Source organism: Abramis brama (assembly GCF_963993115.1).
Source record: "Abramis brama genome assembly, chromosome: 17".
NCBI lineage: Eukaryota > Metazoa > Chordata > Actinopteri > Cypriniformes > Leuciscidae > Abramis > Abramis brama.
The window spans coordinates 20,167,526-20,183,563 of NC_139979.1; the positions used below are offsets into that span (position 1 = coordinate 20,167,526).

Here is a 16,038-nt window from a genome sequence, read left to right on the forward strand (position 1 = left end):
ACACCATATGCATTATCAATAGGCGTACGTAATACTTTATTCTTATTTTATAGTAATGCATGTACAGAATATAATCATTTGGCAACACTTTACAATAAAGTTTTATACATTCATGTCACTTTAGATGCATATTTATAAATTAAAATGAACCTAGACCAGTCAATGCGGTAACACTTTATAATAAGGTTCCATTTGCTATTTGTTAACATTAACTAACAATGAAAAATACTTCTAAAGCATTTATTAATCTTAGTCAATGTTAATATTAAAATTTACTAACTGATCAAAAGTTATTATTGTTCATATAATTTAATGAGCTAACATGAACTAACAATGAACAGTTGTATTTTTATTAACTAATGCTGACTAAGATTAATAAATACTGTAATGAATGTATTGCTCATTGTTAGCTAATACATTAACAAACATTAGACAGTGAGATCTTACTGTAAATGTTAACATGAATGCTGTAAAAATGCTCATTGTTAGTTTACGAAACCTAATGTATGAACTAATTTTAACATGCAGAACCTTATTTTAGTGTTGACATTAACTCTTACTTTTCTTCTGACAGAATTTTAGAATTTTCTGAAAGCTATTTGAAATTTTAAATATTTGCGTTTCTATGAAAGTAGATATTATTTTAATATGCAAATGCTCAAAGATCACATGAGTCCAACAGGTTCAGATAGCAGTTTGTGCTGCAGGGTGTGGTGTGCGACTGGCCCTATAGAGAGCTGAAGAAGGACAGCAGGCCTGTATCAGGGGAGGGGTGAGCCAAGAGCTTCTGGATCTGTGTGCGAAAAATGAAGGAGGACAGGTCAGAACATGAACGCAAACCTAATCACCACAAAATCCCATCCACCTCAGCGCCACCTCATCATGCTCTCATTCAGACACAAACAAACCTAAAATTACAAGCAGGGATGAAAAAAGAAAAACGTTTGCAGAATCATATTATTTCATTAAGGTCTTATAAAAGGGACAATTCCTCAAAAACTCAACTTCTGAAAAATGAAAGAGTAATAGGAATTAGGTCTGTCAAGCTTAAATGTAAAAACATTTTTAATGTAGCCAATGCAAATTTTGTGCTGTATTCCTTTTAATACCAGCTGTTTATGCTGTGTACATGTGCATTAAGATTTTCCCTACATTGCATATATATATATATATATATATATATATATATATATATATATATATATATTTTGTATTATTATTATTATTTTCTTTTTATTAGTTACACTTTGTAAGCACCGGGCTGGACCCCCTTTTGCCTTCAGAACTGCCTTAATTCTTCATGGCATAGCTTCAACAAGGTGCTGAAAACAGAGATTTTTGTCCATATTGACATGATAGCATCACAGTTACTGCAGATTTGTCGGCTGTACATCCATGACGCAAATCTCCTGTTTCACTACATCCCAAAGATGCTCTACTGGATTGAGATCTGGTGGCTGTGGAGGCCATTTAAGCTCATTGTCATGTTCAAGAAACCAGTTTGAGATGATATGAGCTTTGTGACATGGCACATAATCCTACTGGAAGTAGCCATCAGAAGATGGGTATACTGGTTATAAAGGGATGGAGATGGTCAGCAACAATACTCAGGTAGTTCTGTGGCATTTAAATGATGCTCAGTTGGTACTAAGGGCCCCAAAGTGTGCCAAGAAAATATCCAACACACCATTACAGCACCACCAGCAGCAGCCTGAACTGTTGATACAAAGCAGGATGGATCCATGCTCTCATGTTGTTTACACCAAACTCTGACGCTACCATCTGAATATCGCAGCAGAAATCGAGACTCATCAGACCAGGCAACTTTTTTACAATCATCTGTTGTCCAATTTTGGTGAGCTTGTGTGAATTGTAGCCTCAGTTTCCTGTTTTTAGCTGACAGGAGTGTCACCGGTGTGTCTTCTGCTGCTGTAGTCCATCTGCTTCAAGCTTTGACGTGTTGTGCGTTCAGAGATGCTCTTCTGCAGACCCCGGTTGTAACGGGTGGTTATTTAAGTTATTGTTGCCTTTCTATCAGCTTGAACCAGTCTGGCCATTCTCCTCTGACCTCTGGCATTAACACGGCATTTTCACCCATAGAACCGCCGCTCGCTGGATATTTTCTCTTTTTTGGACCATTCTCTGTAAACCCTAAAGATGGTTAATGTGTGAAAATCCAAGTAGATCAACAGTTTCTGAAATTCTCAGACCAGCCCGTCTGGCATCCCTTTCAAAGTTACTTAAATTACCTTTCTTCCCCCATTCTAATGCTCAGTTTGAACTTCAGCAGAACATAGCTGTGTTTGAAATCGCCCCCTATACCCTCGTTCAATATTCCCTACATTACTCCACTAATATGTCTATGTGTGAATTTGAACAAGTGCGCCAGAATTGCCGCTTTTGCATAGTTTGTGCTTTCTGTTTAAGGGTATAGGGGGCAATTTCAGACACAGCCCATTTCTACATGCCTAAATGCATTGAGTTGCTGCTATGTGATTGGCTGATTAGATATATCCGTTAACTAGCAGTTGAACAGGTGAACCTAATAAAGTGGCTGCGGTGAGAGTATGTATAATATATATATATATATACACAAACATTTTAAATTTCTTGAATTACAAATAAGAAAAGTTATATCTAGATTTTTAATATATAAATGATAATATGCACAAGTAAAAAATCAGATGGATTTAGAATAGATGCTGACAGACAGGTCGGCAGGTACCTCTTTAAAGTTGGGATGTTTGGCATCCTGCACTAGTTGTAATAATACTCCCTCTGTAGTGGTGAGAAACGCCCCACTCTGCTTCAGTCGTGACAGCGCAAAAAGACGATCTGTATGACTGAAAAAGAAAAGGCAGATATGTTTTCAAAACCCTGACAATCACTTAAAGAATTGACTTATAGGACACATCAGATTTTACACAACCACCTCATCTTTAAGCAAACACTGCAAAATTCCTCCAGTTTCTATAGACCTTTAGAAAAAAAGCTTATAGATGCCATCCATCATTTGACTTGTGGGTGTGAGTAAAGATAAGGTATGTAGGTGTCTCACACTTTTTCATGTTTTATCACATAACGCTTTCCATAAGATACATAAATATAAAATATCACAACAGTTTTAAACAAAATTATTATTATACCTTCGAGAGGAGACAGCATCTGCCACAATATGGACCTCCATGCCTCGCTCCAGAAGATCATAGGTTGTACACTACAGTAAAACAACAACCTTAAAGATCATGATCAGGAGACAATAAATGTGTCAGTTAAAGTAAAAAGTGCCACGGCACCAGTTAAAAAAATCCGTTTGACGTTACCGCAATGCACGCTTGAGCCTCGATGCCACATAGTATGACTTGCTGGGGGTCTCCCAGGCTCTTGAGTGAGCTCTCGACAGTGTCCGTCAGCATGGAGAAGCTGGTCTTTGTATGAGGCTTCAGGCCCTCAGCCCCCAGCTCAGGAACAGTGGGGCCCAGACCTTTAGGGTACTGCTCGGTTAAAATCTGAGGGATGTTCAAGATTCGACAAGCCTGGAAGTGAAACACAATGTATCATGTCAATTTCCCAACCTACAATGGAACTGCCATATTACTAAGATTTAAATGGATATTCCTCTAGTATTCCTCACTCAAGGGTCATGTTTCTGATCCTCGGCAGTCAAAACAGACCAAACACAACAAGCCTAACGTTTTTTGATGAATGAATGTGCAATATTTTGTTTCAATAATATTTATTCTTTTAATATCTATTTTTTTGAGGGGATTTCATGGAACTACAAAATATTCACCTCTAAATTATGCACCATTTATTTCTATATAAATTACTTACTAGTATTATTTATTATATATTTAGACATTAGATATTATCAAACACTGCTTCATTATGGCTGATTTGTAGATCGTCCCATTCGTTTCCAATAGCGGTAAGTTTTGACCACAAAGATCACAAGTGTGACTATTTTTTAAGAGACGATTTAGCCTTTTCTAATCATGTCAACAATTTCTTGTGGTCAAATAGCAAGTGCTACAAAATTCACCATGTTTCGTACCATTGCAATGAAATAAAAAATTCAAAATGTAAAATATTTCAGTCTAAAATGACAGAAGACCACCAGTGGTGACAGCACATTTAATAGATGATGAATATAGATTGTGTTATATGAAGACCACCAGAGGGATATAGATAATGCATAGAAAATCAGGTAGCTGACAAGATGCAGTGGTGACAGCACATTTAATATATGATAATTACAGATTGTGTGTTATATGAATACTGCAGTTCTCATTAACTGAAGGTGCTGATTGTACCTGTAGCAATCTTGCTGCATTGCTCACAATGTTTGTGAACTGGAAAATATTGGGTCTGAACTTCTCCTGAATGTCACACAGTAGCAGCACTGAGCCTTTGGTGGACAGCCTGCCAATTCTTGCCACTGAGGAGATAACCAGGTAATTATGTCACATGTAAACTGTGAGTCTTTGTGCCGGGGCCCTCTAGGGGTCTGGGCTTCCAGGGGGCCCCAATAATTCTTAAAATCATTTCAATTTAGTCATAATAGCATAATATTAATTGAAATGCTAAATCATTAAAAAATAAAGATGCATATCTGTAAAACTGACTTTTTTTTTTTTTAGTTTATCGTTTCAGACAAAGGGGGGCCTTGGAGTCAGAAATGTTGTATTTCATTTTACTTGACAGTTATGAGAGTCTAACACCTATGGAAGGCATTTTCTGCCAAATTTAAATAAATAAATTAAATGATTAAAATGAAAATTAAAACCAGATTAACGATTTCATTACAGAAAACAGTACGCAAAATATGTGACAAAATTGAGAATGAAATGAAATGATTTCATCTTCACAGCATTATCCCTGTCAAATCGAAAAATAAAATGCAATTGGTGATGTCACATTTCATTTTCACTACAGTCTCGAGGCAAGACTGCCAATATTAAAATGAAAAGCCAAACGTGAAAAAGGAAACTACAAATACAGTTTTTACAATGCTCTTTAGTAACGCTCACGCAATAATAGTGACACAATTCAAATACAAATGTAAATTTTCGTTTTCATTTTAATTCCTCTTTTATTTCACAGTTCTCATTTTCAAAGACAACCTGCATGCAAATTCTATGTTAATGAGTGGGTGTGGCTTATTCTAGTAACGGCGCTGAGACACGCCTTCTGTAAAGCGAAGTCATCGACGTGCATGAGTTGAATGTGTGAAACGAAATTATTTAAATGTGATTATATTGTAATCGAGACGACGAGATATGGCGAAATCTGTTAGTGAGCTTTTGCGGGAAGCTGCCGCAGCATTAGAACATGGAAACAACCAGCCTGACCATGTTAGTTATGATGTTAGACTCAGACTAGACCATAAATTATCGACGATGAGGTTCATTCATGTATTAGGCTGTTTTGTAAATTCAACTATTTGGGTGTAGGTCTAAGTAACACAGTTTCTAATTACAGTTTCTACAACAATTATAGCCAGACATTAATACCCGCTAGCTTTAAAGGCACAATATGTAACTTTTTTGCTTTAAAAATAGCAAAAATCACTATATCTATATATATTTTTTTAGTTGTGTACTTAGATTATCCCGACTGTTTCCAACAACTTTCAAACCAGGAGAAATTTGTAATTTAATTCGAGAAACGTCCCGTTTCTTTATTTCTGTTTTGTCGCCGCCAATGCCGTCATATCCGCGTTGTCCCTGGTTTCCACTCGTGCTGCCATGGCAACCAGAGCTATGAACCAGAGCCGTCTGATAGTAACCAAAGCGACTGACGCGGACAACTTTGTAGTTCGCAATGTCTATTTGCACGCTGTTGTTGTTTCGTTCAAACATTATGGACCATGGCAAGCAGACTTTGGATAAAAAAAGGAGAACTAAAACGAGAATCAATATCAGCGCGGTGTTTTCGAGATGCCGAGAGCTCCCATAGACAGTATATAAACGAGAGCTCGACTTCGACCGCTCCTACATATACTTTATTAAACAGGTGAGCACATTTACATAAAACTAATCAATGTTTTATAGTTCAATAATGATAAAATGTCAGAATATGATCTGTATGTTATTCTAATGTTGATCTAGCTTACTGCTAGTCTCATACAGACAAACTAACACATACATTTCAACACATTCAAATGCAGTTTAGTGTGCTAGTGTAATGTTAGAGTCAGACCAAGTAAAACAGCGCTGCGTTACCTCACAAGTTTAATTTGTCTAATAAACTTACCTGTGAGTAGTAATTTAGCGTGTAGTTCGGTAGAATGAAATGTCCATATTCCTTTTATATCCGCGGGACTCGCGTCGCGTGTGGAGCTGATAGCTGTCTCTTAGCAATCCCGAACTGCTTCATATCACAGTCATATGATAAAAACATTGATGTATTCAGTCATCCATAAACATTATTAGATCGGTCGGCTTGACGTTGACGACAAGATCCATAATTCTTAGCAAATGTTGCGTCATCAATCTACTACGCCTTTGTTATTGTAAATAGGTTAGCGACCCCAAGCGGCGAAAAATGCCATACTGTAAGTTACGTTTAACCGAGGACCTCGACCAATGTTTCATATTCGCGTCGTGCCTAACAACGCCCTTCAGCCGTGACTTATTCAGATACAGCACTAGCCTGTATCTGTCCGCTGTTTAACTGTTACGTGTCTTTTGGTTATTTTAAGTTTGTGTACAAAAAGAATCACAATGCTGATTTTCATTTCCAGTAACAACTTCTGGATGAGATCGAGAAAACGAGTGTACCTGCATTTACAGTAGGCTAGATATAGCATTTTCCTTCAGGTCAGTCCTATATTCATAATAAAAAAATCCGTTTGAATGTCCGGTGTGATATCTTGTACTTTTAACAGTTAACAGGGGCTGTCCCTGCGTCATGTCAGTTGCGTCTTTCTTCTCCGTGATCACAAGTTTGAGACATTTCAAAAGTCTTCTCTACTGACTGACTGACTCACTCATTAAGACAGTCTTTGTCTCCATCTAATGGAGAAATAATGTAACTTCTTCTGTTGCTTTATGGTCAGGGACTATTTTTTTTTTCTCCAGCGGAAGGAATTGGCTTTTAGTGATTCATTTTACTTCATGAAAGTTGCATAGATACATATGTTTCGGGATTAATATTTGTATTGCGTGGTAACCATTTTATAAAAGCAATAAGGTACTCTAGGCTAGTGCTGTATCTGAATAAGTCACGGCTGAAGGGCGTTGTTAGGCACGACGCGAATATGAAACATTGTCCGAGGTCCTCGGTTAAAGCTAGCGGGTATTAATGTCTGGCTATAATTGTTGTAGAAATTGTGTTACTAAGACTTCTGTACACCCAAATAGTTGAATTTCCAAAACAGCCTAATACATGAATGAACCTCATCGTCGATTATGGTCTAGTCTGAGTCTAACATCATAATTAGGTTATGAATTCTAGCTTTACAGAAGGCGTGTCTCAGCGCCGTTACTAGAATAAGCCACACCCACTCATTAACATAGAATTTGCATGCAGGTTGTCTTTGAAAATGAAAACGAAAATGAAAACTGTGAAATAAAAGAGGAACGTTTGGCTTTTCATTTTAATATTGACAGTCTTGCCTCGAGACTAGCGAAAATGAAATGTGACATCACCAATTGCATTTTATTTTTCAATTTGACAGGGATAATGCTGTGAAAATGAAATCATTTAATTTCATTCTCAATTTTGTCACATTTTTTGCATACAGTTTTCTGTAATGAAATCGTTAATCTGGTTTTAATTTTCATTTTAATCATTTTATTTATTTATTTATTTAAATTTGGCAGAAAATGCCTTCCATAAACACCTAAACTTTAATGAAAATAAAAACCAGCATGTCTAAAACGATGTGGTGAGCCACTTTTATTGTAATAAAAGTGAAAGTACGTAGGCTGAGCTCCTAATGTCCTGCATGCAAATAACTCCTTGAAGTCTTCTCATACATTATTAACACATATTTCAACCACAACTGCGTTGATAGAGTTCAATTTCATTCAACGAGCAGTACTTACTGTTTGCAGTGTAATATGAGGGAGTCTCAGACCTCAAAGATCAAGATCAGGTCACCGTTACCTGTGTGTTATATAAGTGTCCCCCTGCTCGTATTGGTCAAACTGTTGTTGAAACTCTGGTGAAGTTTATATGGTAATGACTAAGCCGAGTTCAACACTAACAGATTCATAAATGACAGCAACGCACAAAATGCAGATACAGCGACTCGATACAGCACAAAGGTATATCCTGATATCTACGTGTGCCCTTGAAAGATATATTTCCTTGATTAATATTACAACAATGCAGCACAATTCGCTCACTCGCTGTTTCACAAACCTCCAGATAAGAGGCCACTGGTGGCGTTTCGCTCGTTATTTTGAGCCAATCTTTCAAATGAACGATTCAGAAGGAATCGTTCTCTTCAACTAGCTCCATTTAAAGAATGATTATAGCAAGAGCCAATAGAATTCGAGTAAGGTCTGTAAATGAGAATTTCGTTGGTTGGACTTACTCAACGAATCCGCCCCCTTCACTGAAAGAATCTATTTTGTGTTTTGAGACTCGAGTCGGAGCAGTACTGAACGAGTCATCTCGTTTGTGAACGAACTGAATGAATAATGCATCGGTTAAGTAAATGATTCACTGGCTCACCTATAACCCCAACACACAAAAATACCCTTTGGCGTAACGGTGTGTAACCGACAGAAAGGAGCACTGAATTTGAAAGAAACAATGTAATGAATAGATTCAAAAGATTTCAAAATCCCAACCACTGTCCAGTGTTCACTGCCATCCAGGTCCATTAGAGGGCGTTGTAAGATTCAAAGCAATTCAGTGTAGTTTTTTCTTTTATTTTGTTTGTTCTGAACATATTAATTTGCATGTAATGATTTTAAATGCATGCATGCAATAATTAAAAATCAGCAACAGTAATAGATACCCGTTATAATATAATATTTTAATGGTTTGATATATAAAATTGACCCGGAAGTGTTTGGGAGTGGCCACTGACCTTAGTGGGCGCACTCTCACGGCCTTGGCGTTTCACAGTTTTTGTGGAAAATATAGGGTTTATTTAACCTATCTCGATGTTTTTGAGGAGTACATGAGCTCTTCCACGAGCAAAGCCCTCGTTTATTCCAGCACATCATCTGGTGCATGTGTGTGTTTACTCTAGGTCTCTTTGAAAGCACGTTTTCCTCATGCTAGTCTTTGTATGTTCTGAGCGCTTCTGGAAGACTCCAGCTCGACTCCTGCTGCTCTTATTAAACTCCGCTTTGCTTTCCCAGGGTCGCATTTTTCCCTTACAAAAACTATCGTTTCTTAACGCTTCACGCTTGGTGTGAACTTTATTTATTTATTTGCGAGATATTCGCAGCCACCGAATTGCTAGCTGCAAGCTAGCCCGCCTCACCCTCAGTCGGCGTGTTGGAGCTGCTGGAAAATGTCAGATTTTGACGAGTTTGAGAGACAGCTAACCGAAAATAAGCAAGGTGAGAAATAAAGGTATAATTGTAATGAAAGTGAGGGATTGGACAAGTGTTACAGTTGATGTGGTAGTGGTCAGTGAGTGGATCTGTTTCCTGCAGCCTGAAGGGTGGTCTGCATCATATTGCACAGGAGAAAACCAGACAAAATAACGTTAGTGCTGCTGTCTTATGTGTTTTGCAAACCTAATTTATAGAGGATGTGTGTTTGGTGGATGGTTTCACAGATATATTGAGCTTTATGTTGATGCAAGCATGCATGCATGCAGAAATATTAGCGGGTTAATGCTGATCAGTGTTAAAACATCACCAGGGCTTAGATAAAAAATGTGATAATTAAAATGGCATCTATGCCTTATGTTATCTAGTTATATTTAGTTAAAGGCATAGTTCACCCAAAAATTAGAATTCATAATTTATTCATCAATATTCTTTTATGTTCCACAGAAGAAAGTCATACATTAGAATAACATGAGGGTGAGTAAACAATAACTGTCCCTTAAAGAATTGAAATATCACAGTGACCATTTTAAATAACTGAAACCTTTCCCCACATATAGACAACATGCCATTTCAAAAATATATGCCCTCATTAATGTACAAAATATCATTTTGTACACCAAATATTACCGGTACTTTAACAAATACAATTTCTGACTCTGGTGCTTAGATGAGCTGCAAGCAGATATAAGTTTGAATATATATATATATATGTTGAATTGAAGAAAATGCTCATTGTATTCATGTTTTGTACATTGCTGTGCAACTCAAATGTGCAGCGGACCGAGACAAGGAGAACAAGCACCACCGGCGCAGTGGCTCAAGAAGTCGTAGCAGAGACCGGGACAGGAAGAGAAGGAGCCGGGACCGTGACAGAGAAAGGAGAGGCAGCCGAGAACGTCATGGAGATAGCAAGGACCGCAGACACAGACGCAGGTGCGTGGGGAAAAATAAAAATTCTTAGGGGCATTCACGAAAAAGCTTTACAAGAGCCTGTACATTTCAAATAGCGTCATTGTTGGTTTCTCTTTCTCCCTGTGCAGTCGCTCCCCACACCGTGAGAAGAAAAAGATTAAAGTGAAAAAATATTGGGATGTTCCTCCTCCTGGATTTGAACACATCACACCCATGCAGTACAAAGCCATGCAGGGTAAGAGTCTGTTTTTCATTCTTTCCTTCTCTAACCCCGTTTACTCCTGCTGTGATTCATCTTAATGCAGTTATTTCTGGTTATGTACTGCCTTAAAATTGTTGACGTTTTATAATGTTACAAAATAAAATCTGTTCAAATAAATGCTGTTCTTTTGAACTCTCTATTAATCAAAGAATCCTGAAAAAAAAAAAATCACAGTTTCCACAAAAATATTAGCCTAAGTTAGCCTATAATGTTAATAATGAAAAATGTTTCCTGAGCACCAAACCAGCATATTGCAATAATTTCTCAAGAATCAGGTAACACTGATGACTGGAGTAATTCAGCTTTGCCATCACAGGAATACATATGTCTAACACTTGTAAACCTTGTTCTTTGACTTCAGCTGCTGGTCAGATCCCGGCCACTGCTCTGCTGCCCACAATGACCCCTGAGGGTCTGGCTGTGACCCCAACACCTGTTCCTGTCGTGGGCAGTCAGATGACTCGACAGGCCCGGCGGCTCTATGTGGGCAACATCCCATTTGGCATCACAGAGGTGAGGTTCATTATTATCTGAAATCCATAGTATTTTGGTGTAGTGGAACGTGTGAGGATCTTTCCGTCAACGTTATAGTGAATCCAACTGTATTTTTTAAATCATTGTACAACAAATTCTTTTGTTTTATGTTTTTCTTTGTTCTTGCTCCAGTATGATAATTTTTTTTTATATATATATATAAACATAGGAGTCTATGATGGACTTCTTCAATGCTCAGATGCGTTTGGGTGGCCTGACTCAGGCCCCAGGAAACCCAGTTCTTGCTGTCCAGATCAACCAGGACAAGAATTTTGCCTTTCTGGAGGTCAGTCTTCATTCTGAGCAGTAGATCCTCTTTTTTTTTTTTTTTTTTACATTTTGGGAGTGTAATATGAATGTTATTTTTATGTTTGCTTATACAGTTCCGCTCTGTGGATGAGACTACACAGGCCATGGCATTTGATGGCATCATTTTCCAGGGACAGAGTTTGAAGATTCGCCGACCACACGACTACCAACCTCTGCCCGGCATGAGTGAGAATCCCAGTGTCTATGTCCCAGGCACGTCACTCTTTTGCTCCCCCAATTCTTGTACGCTCAATGTTTTGCTCTCTTCAGTCATACTTTCATTGAAACTATAGTGATTGATTTAATATGGATCATTTTTGGTCACACTCTGGTTCTCTCTCCCTAGGTGTCGTTTCCACGGTGGTGCCTGATTCGGCCCATAAACTCTTTATTGGCGGTCTGCCAAATTACCTCAACGATGACCAGGTTCGTGTTAAAATAGCATTATGTGGCAGCAAGTTCCGGTCACTGAGGGCTGCTGAGCTAACTATTGATTGGGCAGAACTGATTTCCCAGTATGTTTTATTTGCCATTATTTTGAGTGTAATTAAAGTAGAATTGTTTTGTCCAAAGTTTTTGCATAACTTGGCATGGCTTGTTGTTTTTAGTGGCTGTGCGGTCCTTAACCCCTGATGACAACACCAGCTACAACAATGTGATTATGATAGCTTTTGATATTAGCATATTAATTATGATATTGGCAGATATGCTAATCTTTTGACTGTGCTAACGTGAAGAAGCGGTTAATACTTTACTAAAGGAAATATAAAAACTTTCCATGCTCCTCAGAACAGATGCATCCACGAAATTAAAGCCTTTAAGTTCACATGTTTGCATGGTTGCCATGTCTGCGTAACAAATCTAGCCCAGTTGCCAATCAGAAATAGCCCAAATATCAAAATTTAAAATGTCACTTGCACACTGTCCCTAAAATACAGTATAGTTTTCATAAAGGAGCTCGCAGGAGCACAAAGTGACTCCTCACAAAACTTAACATCTAGCACACTTTTATAATTGGTAGAATATAAAATATTTCAGGCAAATGTAATTTATGCAATATGTCCATCCTTTATGCCGTGGTAAAAAAATCAACACGTGGCAACCATTTAAAAGTAACCTAATTTCGCAAGAAACCGCTTGTCATTGTAAAAAATCTATTGATTTAAAAAAATCTATATTTTAATTTATGACCAAAAATACAGTAACAACAGTAATATTGTCAAGTATTACAATTTGTAGTAGTATTTATTTAGTTTGAAATCCGTGTTTTCTATTTGCATATATTTTAAAAATGTAACTTATTCCAGTGATGGCAAAGTTGACTTTTCAGCAGCCATTACTCCAGTTCTGTGAATATTCACGCATGTATAATATTTATATCAAAGTAATCTTAAGTTAATGATTTTTCTCTGTTCCACAGGTGAAAGAATTGCTGACATCGTTTGGTCCTCTGAAGGCCTTTAATTTGGTCAAAGACAGCGCTACAGGCCTCTCTAAGGGCTATGCTTTCTGTGAATATGTTGACGTCAATATCAGCGACCAGGTGATAAACACACAAGCATTAAATTTACATAATCAGTCTCCCAACTCCCAGCAAATAACATAAGCTTATACAACACTATCTGAGACCCATCACCCATCACTTACCTTTTTCCTCTGCATGTAATGGGCTTCATCACATTACCTATATGTACATATTACATACTCTGTTTAATATGGGCTGTATCTGTAGATCCATTAGAATGAAATAATTTGGCCAGGATTTATCCATGGGTTAGAAAACAGAAATGAGCTAGAGGCGTGTCAGAGCTGTTAATTGACATCCATGTTAACCTCTCCAAGGCACACTGTTCACTGTCACAGGCCATCGCGGGGCTAAACGGGATGCAGCTGGGGGACAAGAAACTCCTGGTTCAGAGAGCAAGCGTCGGCTCCAAGAACACTACACTGGTGAGGGACGGTGTGAATGCGCTCAAGTTTCGAGTACCTTTGTGTGTTGTTGATGTGCTGAATCTCCTATTATTTCTCACTCCCGTCCCCTCTTTCTTTTATCTGAAGACTGGTATAAACCAGACTCCAGTTACCCTTCAAGTTCCAGGTCTCATGAACAGCTCGGTGACTCAGATGGGTGGCATTCCCACAGAAGTATTGTGTCTGATGAACATGGTGGCTCCAGAGGAGCTGCTGGATGATGACGAGTATGAGGAGATCGTGGAAGACGTCAGAGACGAGTGCTCTAAATACGGTCAGGTCAAGAGCATCGAGATTCCACGCCCTGTAGACGGCCTGGAAGTTCCTGGCACTGGAAAGGTTTGATAAATACATGTACATTTGAATGTAAAATTTTAAAGTAACTTGTTAAAACTGTTGTCTATGGGTTTTTTTCTCTCTCTCTTTTTCCCTTAGATCTTTGTGGAGTTTATGTCAGTGTTTGACTCTCAGAAGGCAATGCAAGGCTTAACAGGAAGGAAATTCGCCAACAGAGTGGTGGTGACTAAATACTGCGACCCTGATGCCTATCACCGCCGCGACTTCTGGTAGAGACTGGACTGAATCAAGAGCGAGAGAGACGCAGATGGGTGTGATATCAGTCTCTCGGAAACCCCTTATTTTGTAGGTTTATGAGGTCTGAGAGGGTGTGAGCTTTCTTTTTAAATCTGGCAGACTAAAAACATGACTTGTGATTGGTCAGAATGTAGCGAACCAATTATTTGTCATGTTTTTTTATGTTGTCGAAGTATGTGCAAAGCTATAAGATGGGAAAATAGACCGTACTATGTCATTGTCTACAGAAAAGGATACAATTAGACATGCCACTAAACTTCCAGCTTAATTTTGGCCCATAGTGATTTTACGTGTCAGTTTTTTTCCCCCTCAATTTTAAATACCTGCTCTATCATCTGTACAGCTCACACTTTGAGCCAGACTGGTCAGATAGGAGTGAGAGGAGGATATAAAGGAGCAAGTGAGGGAAGAGAAATGATGACAACAACAGAAATGAATGTTACACTCAAACAAGAAGGTGAGCGGGGGTATTTGAGGAGAGAAGTCTTTGTTATTTTGATATGGTTTTTATTTAGGCTGTGAAATGAGGTTTCCTGTGTAAAAGTGCAGAGTTTAAAAAGCCAGATGAGTTTCTGGATTGTCTTTTGACACCACACATGTATGAGGTAAAGCTGTTACAGGCATCTTATCTTGTAGAGCGTGAATATTACCCATTAAGTCTATACTGTCTTCTATCTTGCCCCTCCTCTCTTTTTTCCTGCTATCTCTCCTTCCTTTTATAATAGTTGTACTGTTTCTTGTGAACCCTATTTTCCTGGCCCCATCTAAACAAATTTATACACAGTGAAAAAGAAACTTGTCTCTTTTTCTTTTTTTCTTTTCTTTTTATACATTCTGATTCTGTATCTAACTGTCCACTGCTGTTTTTTTTTAAACTGTAATAAGCTGAGTTGATTTAATACAATGCATTTATGTATGAGGACCAGAGAAACAAATCTGGTGAAATAAACCAAATGCGTTTGAATTGAATCGCAACACACTGCATCTGTATTCTGCCAGCAGATAGTGCTAACAGGCACTGCTCACTTCTAACTAGTTTATCGCCGATTCGGTATCTGAGTATTATGAGCAATGGGTTAGTCTGTAGTCAGTCTGTTTTTAGACTCGGGGCGGGGCCATTATTTGGGGCTGGCGGGTGGGGAATTGGGATAGTGTTGTTGTTTTGTTTTTTTCTCAAATAAAAAAAGAAAACAGGAAAAAAAATCAATGAAATATGTTGATTACCGATATTCATGTGCTTCTGTGGGTTGACTGAAAACTATGAAATGCAGAGAATTGGAGATTATGAGGAGTTAAATGTGCTTCACAAATCCAGGAGTAAAAAAGTCCTCTGCAAAGACTGAGGGGGAAGTTATTTATTGGGTGGTTAATATTAATCGATTATAATAAACTGCTTTTATCTGCTTGACCAAGGGTATGTGAATATAATAAAAAAAAATTATGTAGAAAACAAATAACTGGTTAAAACACATTGTCTCGTAGTCTCAGTTGTCATTGGCACAATTACGGACCACCTGATGCATGTTGTGAAAAAAATTGTACAACATGAAAATTTTTCCTGATGAAGGTCGTGAGACCTTGCTAATAAAATTTTGATATACATTTGCAAGTATTGATAGTGTGCGGGAGTTCCTTGTTTTTTTGTTTTTTTTTGTGGAAAAATTTCAGAAAATATATTTTCAAACCTATTGACCGTTACTTTTCAGGGAGCCAGGAAAAATTTGTTCACAAGCTCAACAGAAAAATCATCTGATTCAGTCAGCCCGGTACTTCTGTTTATTACTTATGTGCCCACCAAAAAAAGAACCATTTTAATGTATTTACTTTAATGTTTTTTCGGTAACACTTTATTTTACAGTGTCCTTGTTACATATGTACTTACTATAGTAATAACAGTGAATTATACATAATTACATGCAACTAACCCTCAAC

The 16,038-nt window shown here is 37.8% G+C and overlaps 2 protein-coding genes across 5 annotated transcripts; one reads left to right on the top strand and one right to left on the bottom strand.

Moving 5' to 3' along the window:
- Nucleotides 1-8: 8 nt before the first annotated feature.
- On the bottom strand, nucleotides 9-8,430 carry isoc2 (isochorismatase domain containing 2). The gene is made up of 6 exons (XM_084089375.1): nucleotides 8,052-8,430; nucleotides 4,314-4,438; nucleotides 3,324-3,536; nucleotides 3,147-3,217; nucleotides 2,726-2,843; nucleotides 9-793 (listed from the first exon to the last, which is right to left on the bottom strand). Coding segments are annotated over exons 1-6 (594 nt in total). The 5' UTR covers nucleotides 8,053-8,430; the 3' UTR covers nucleotides 9-727.
- A 594-nt stretch (nucleotides 8,431-9,024) lies between these two features.
- On the top strand, nucleotides 9,025-15,718 carry u2af2a (U2 small nuclear RNA auxiliary factor 2a). 4 transcript variants are annotated; one of them, XM_084089499.1, is made up of 12 exons: nucleotides 9,025-9,527; nucleotides 9,969-9,998; nucleotides 10,301-10,457; nucleotides 10,565-10,671; nucleotides 11,060-11,211; nucleotides 11,402-11,518; nucleotides 11,616-11,784; nucleotides 11,888-11,967; nucleotides 12,962-13,084; nucleotides 13,384-13,491; nucleotides 13,600-13,851; nucleotides 13,948-15,718. In XM_084089499.1, the coding sequence occupies exons 4-12, from the start codon at nucleotides 10,650-10,652 to the stop codon at nucleotides 14,080-14,082; spliced, it is 1,158 nt and encodes a 385-aa protein (XP_083945625.1). In that variant the 5' UTR covers nucleotides 9,025-9,527; nucleotides 9,969-9,998; nucleotides 10,301-10,457; nucleotides 10,565-10,649; the 3' UTR covers nucleotides 14,083-15,718. The 4 variants fall into 4 exon arrangements, with proteins under 4 accessions (XP_083945625.1, XP_083945626.1, XP_083945623.1 ...); XM_084089500.1 differs by having other exon boundaries at nucleotides 11,616-11,754; XM_084089497.1 differs by lacking the exon at nucleotides 9,969-9,998.
- The last annotated feature ends 320 nt before the right edge of the window (nucleotides 15,719-16,038 follow it).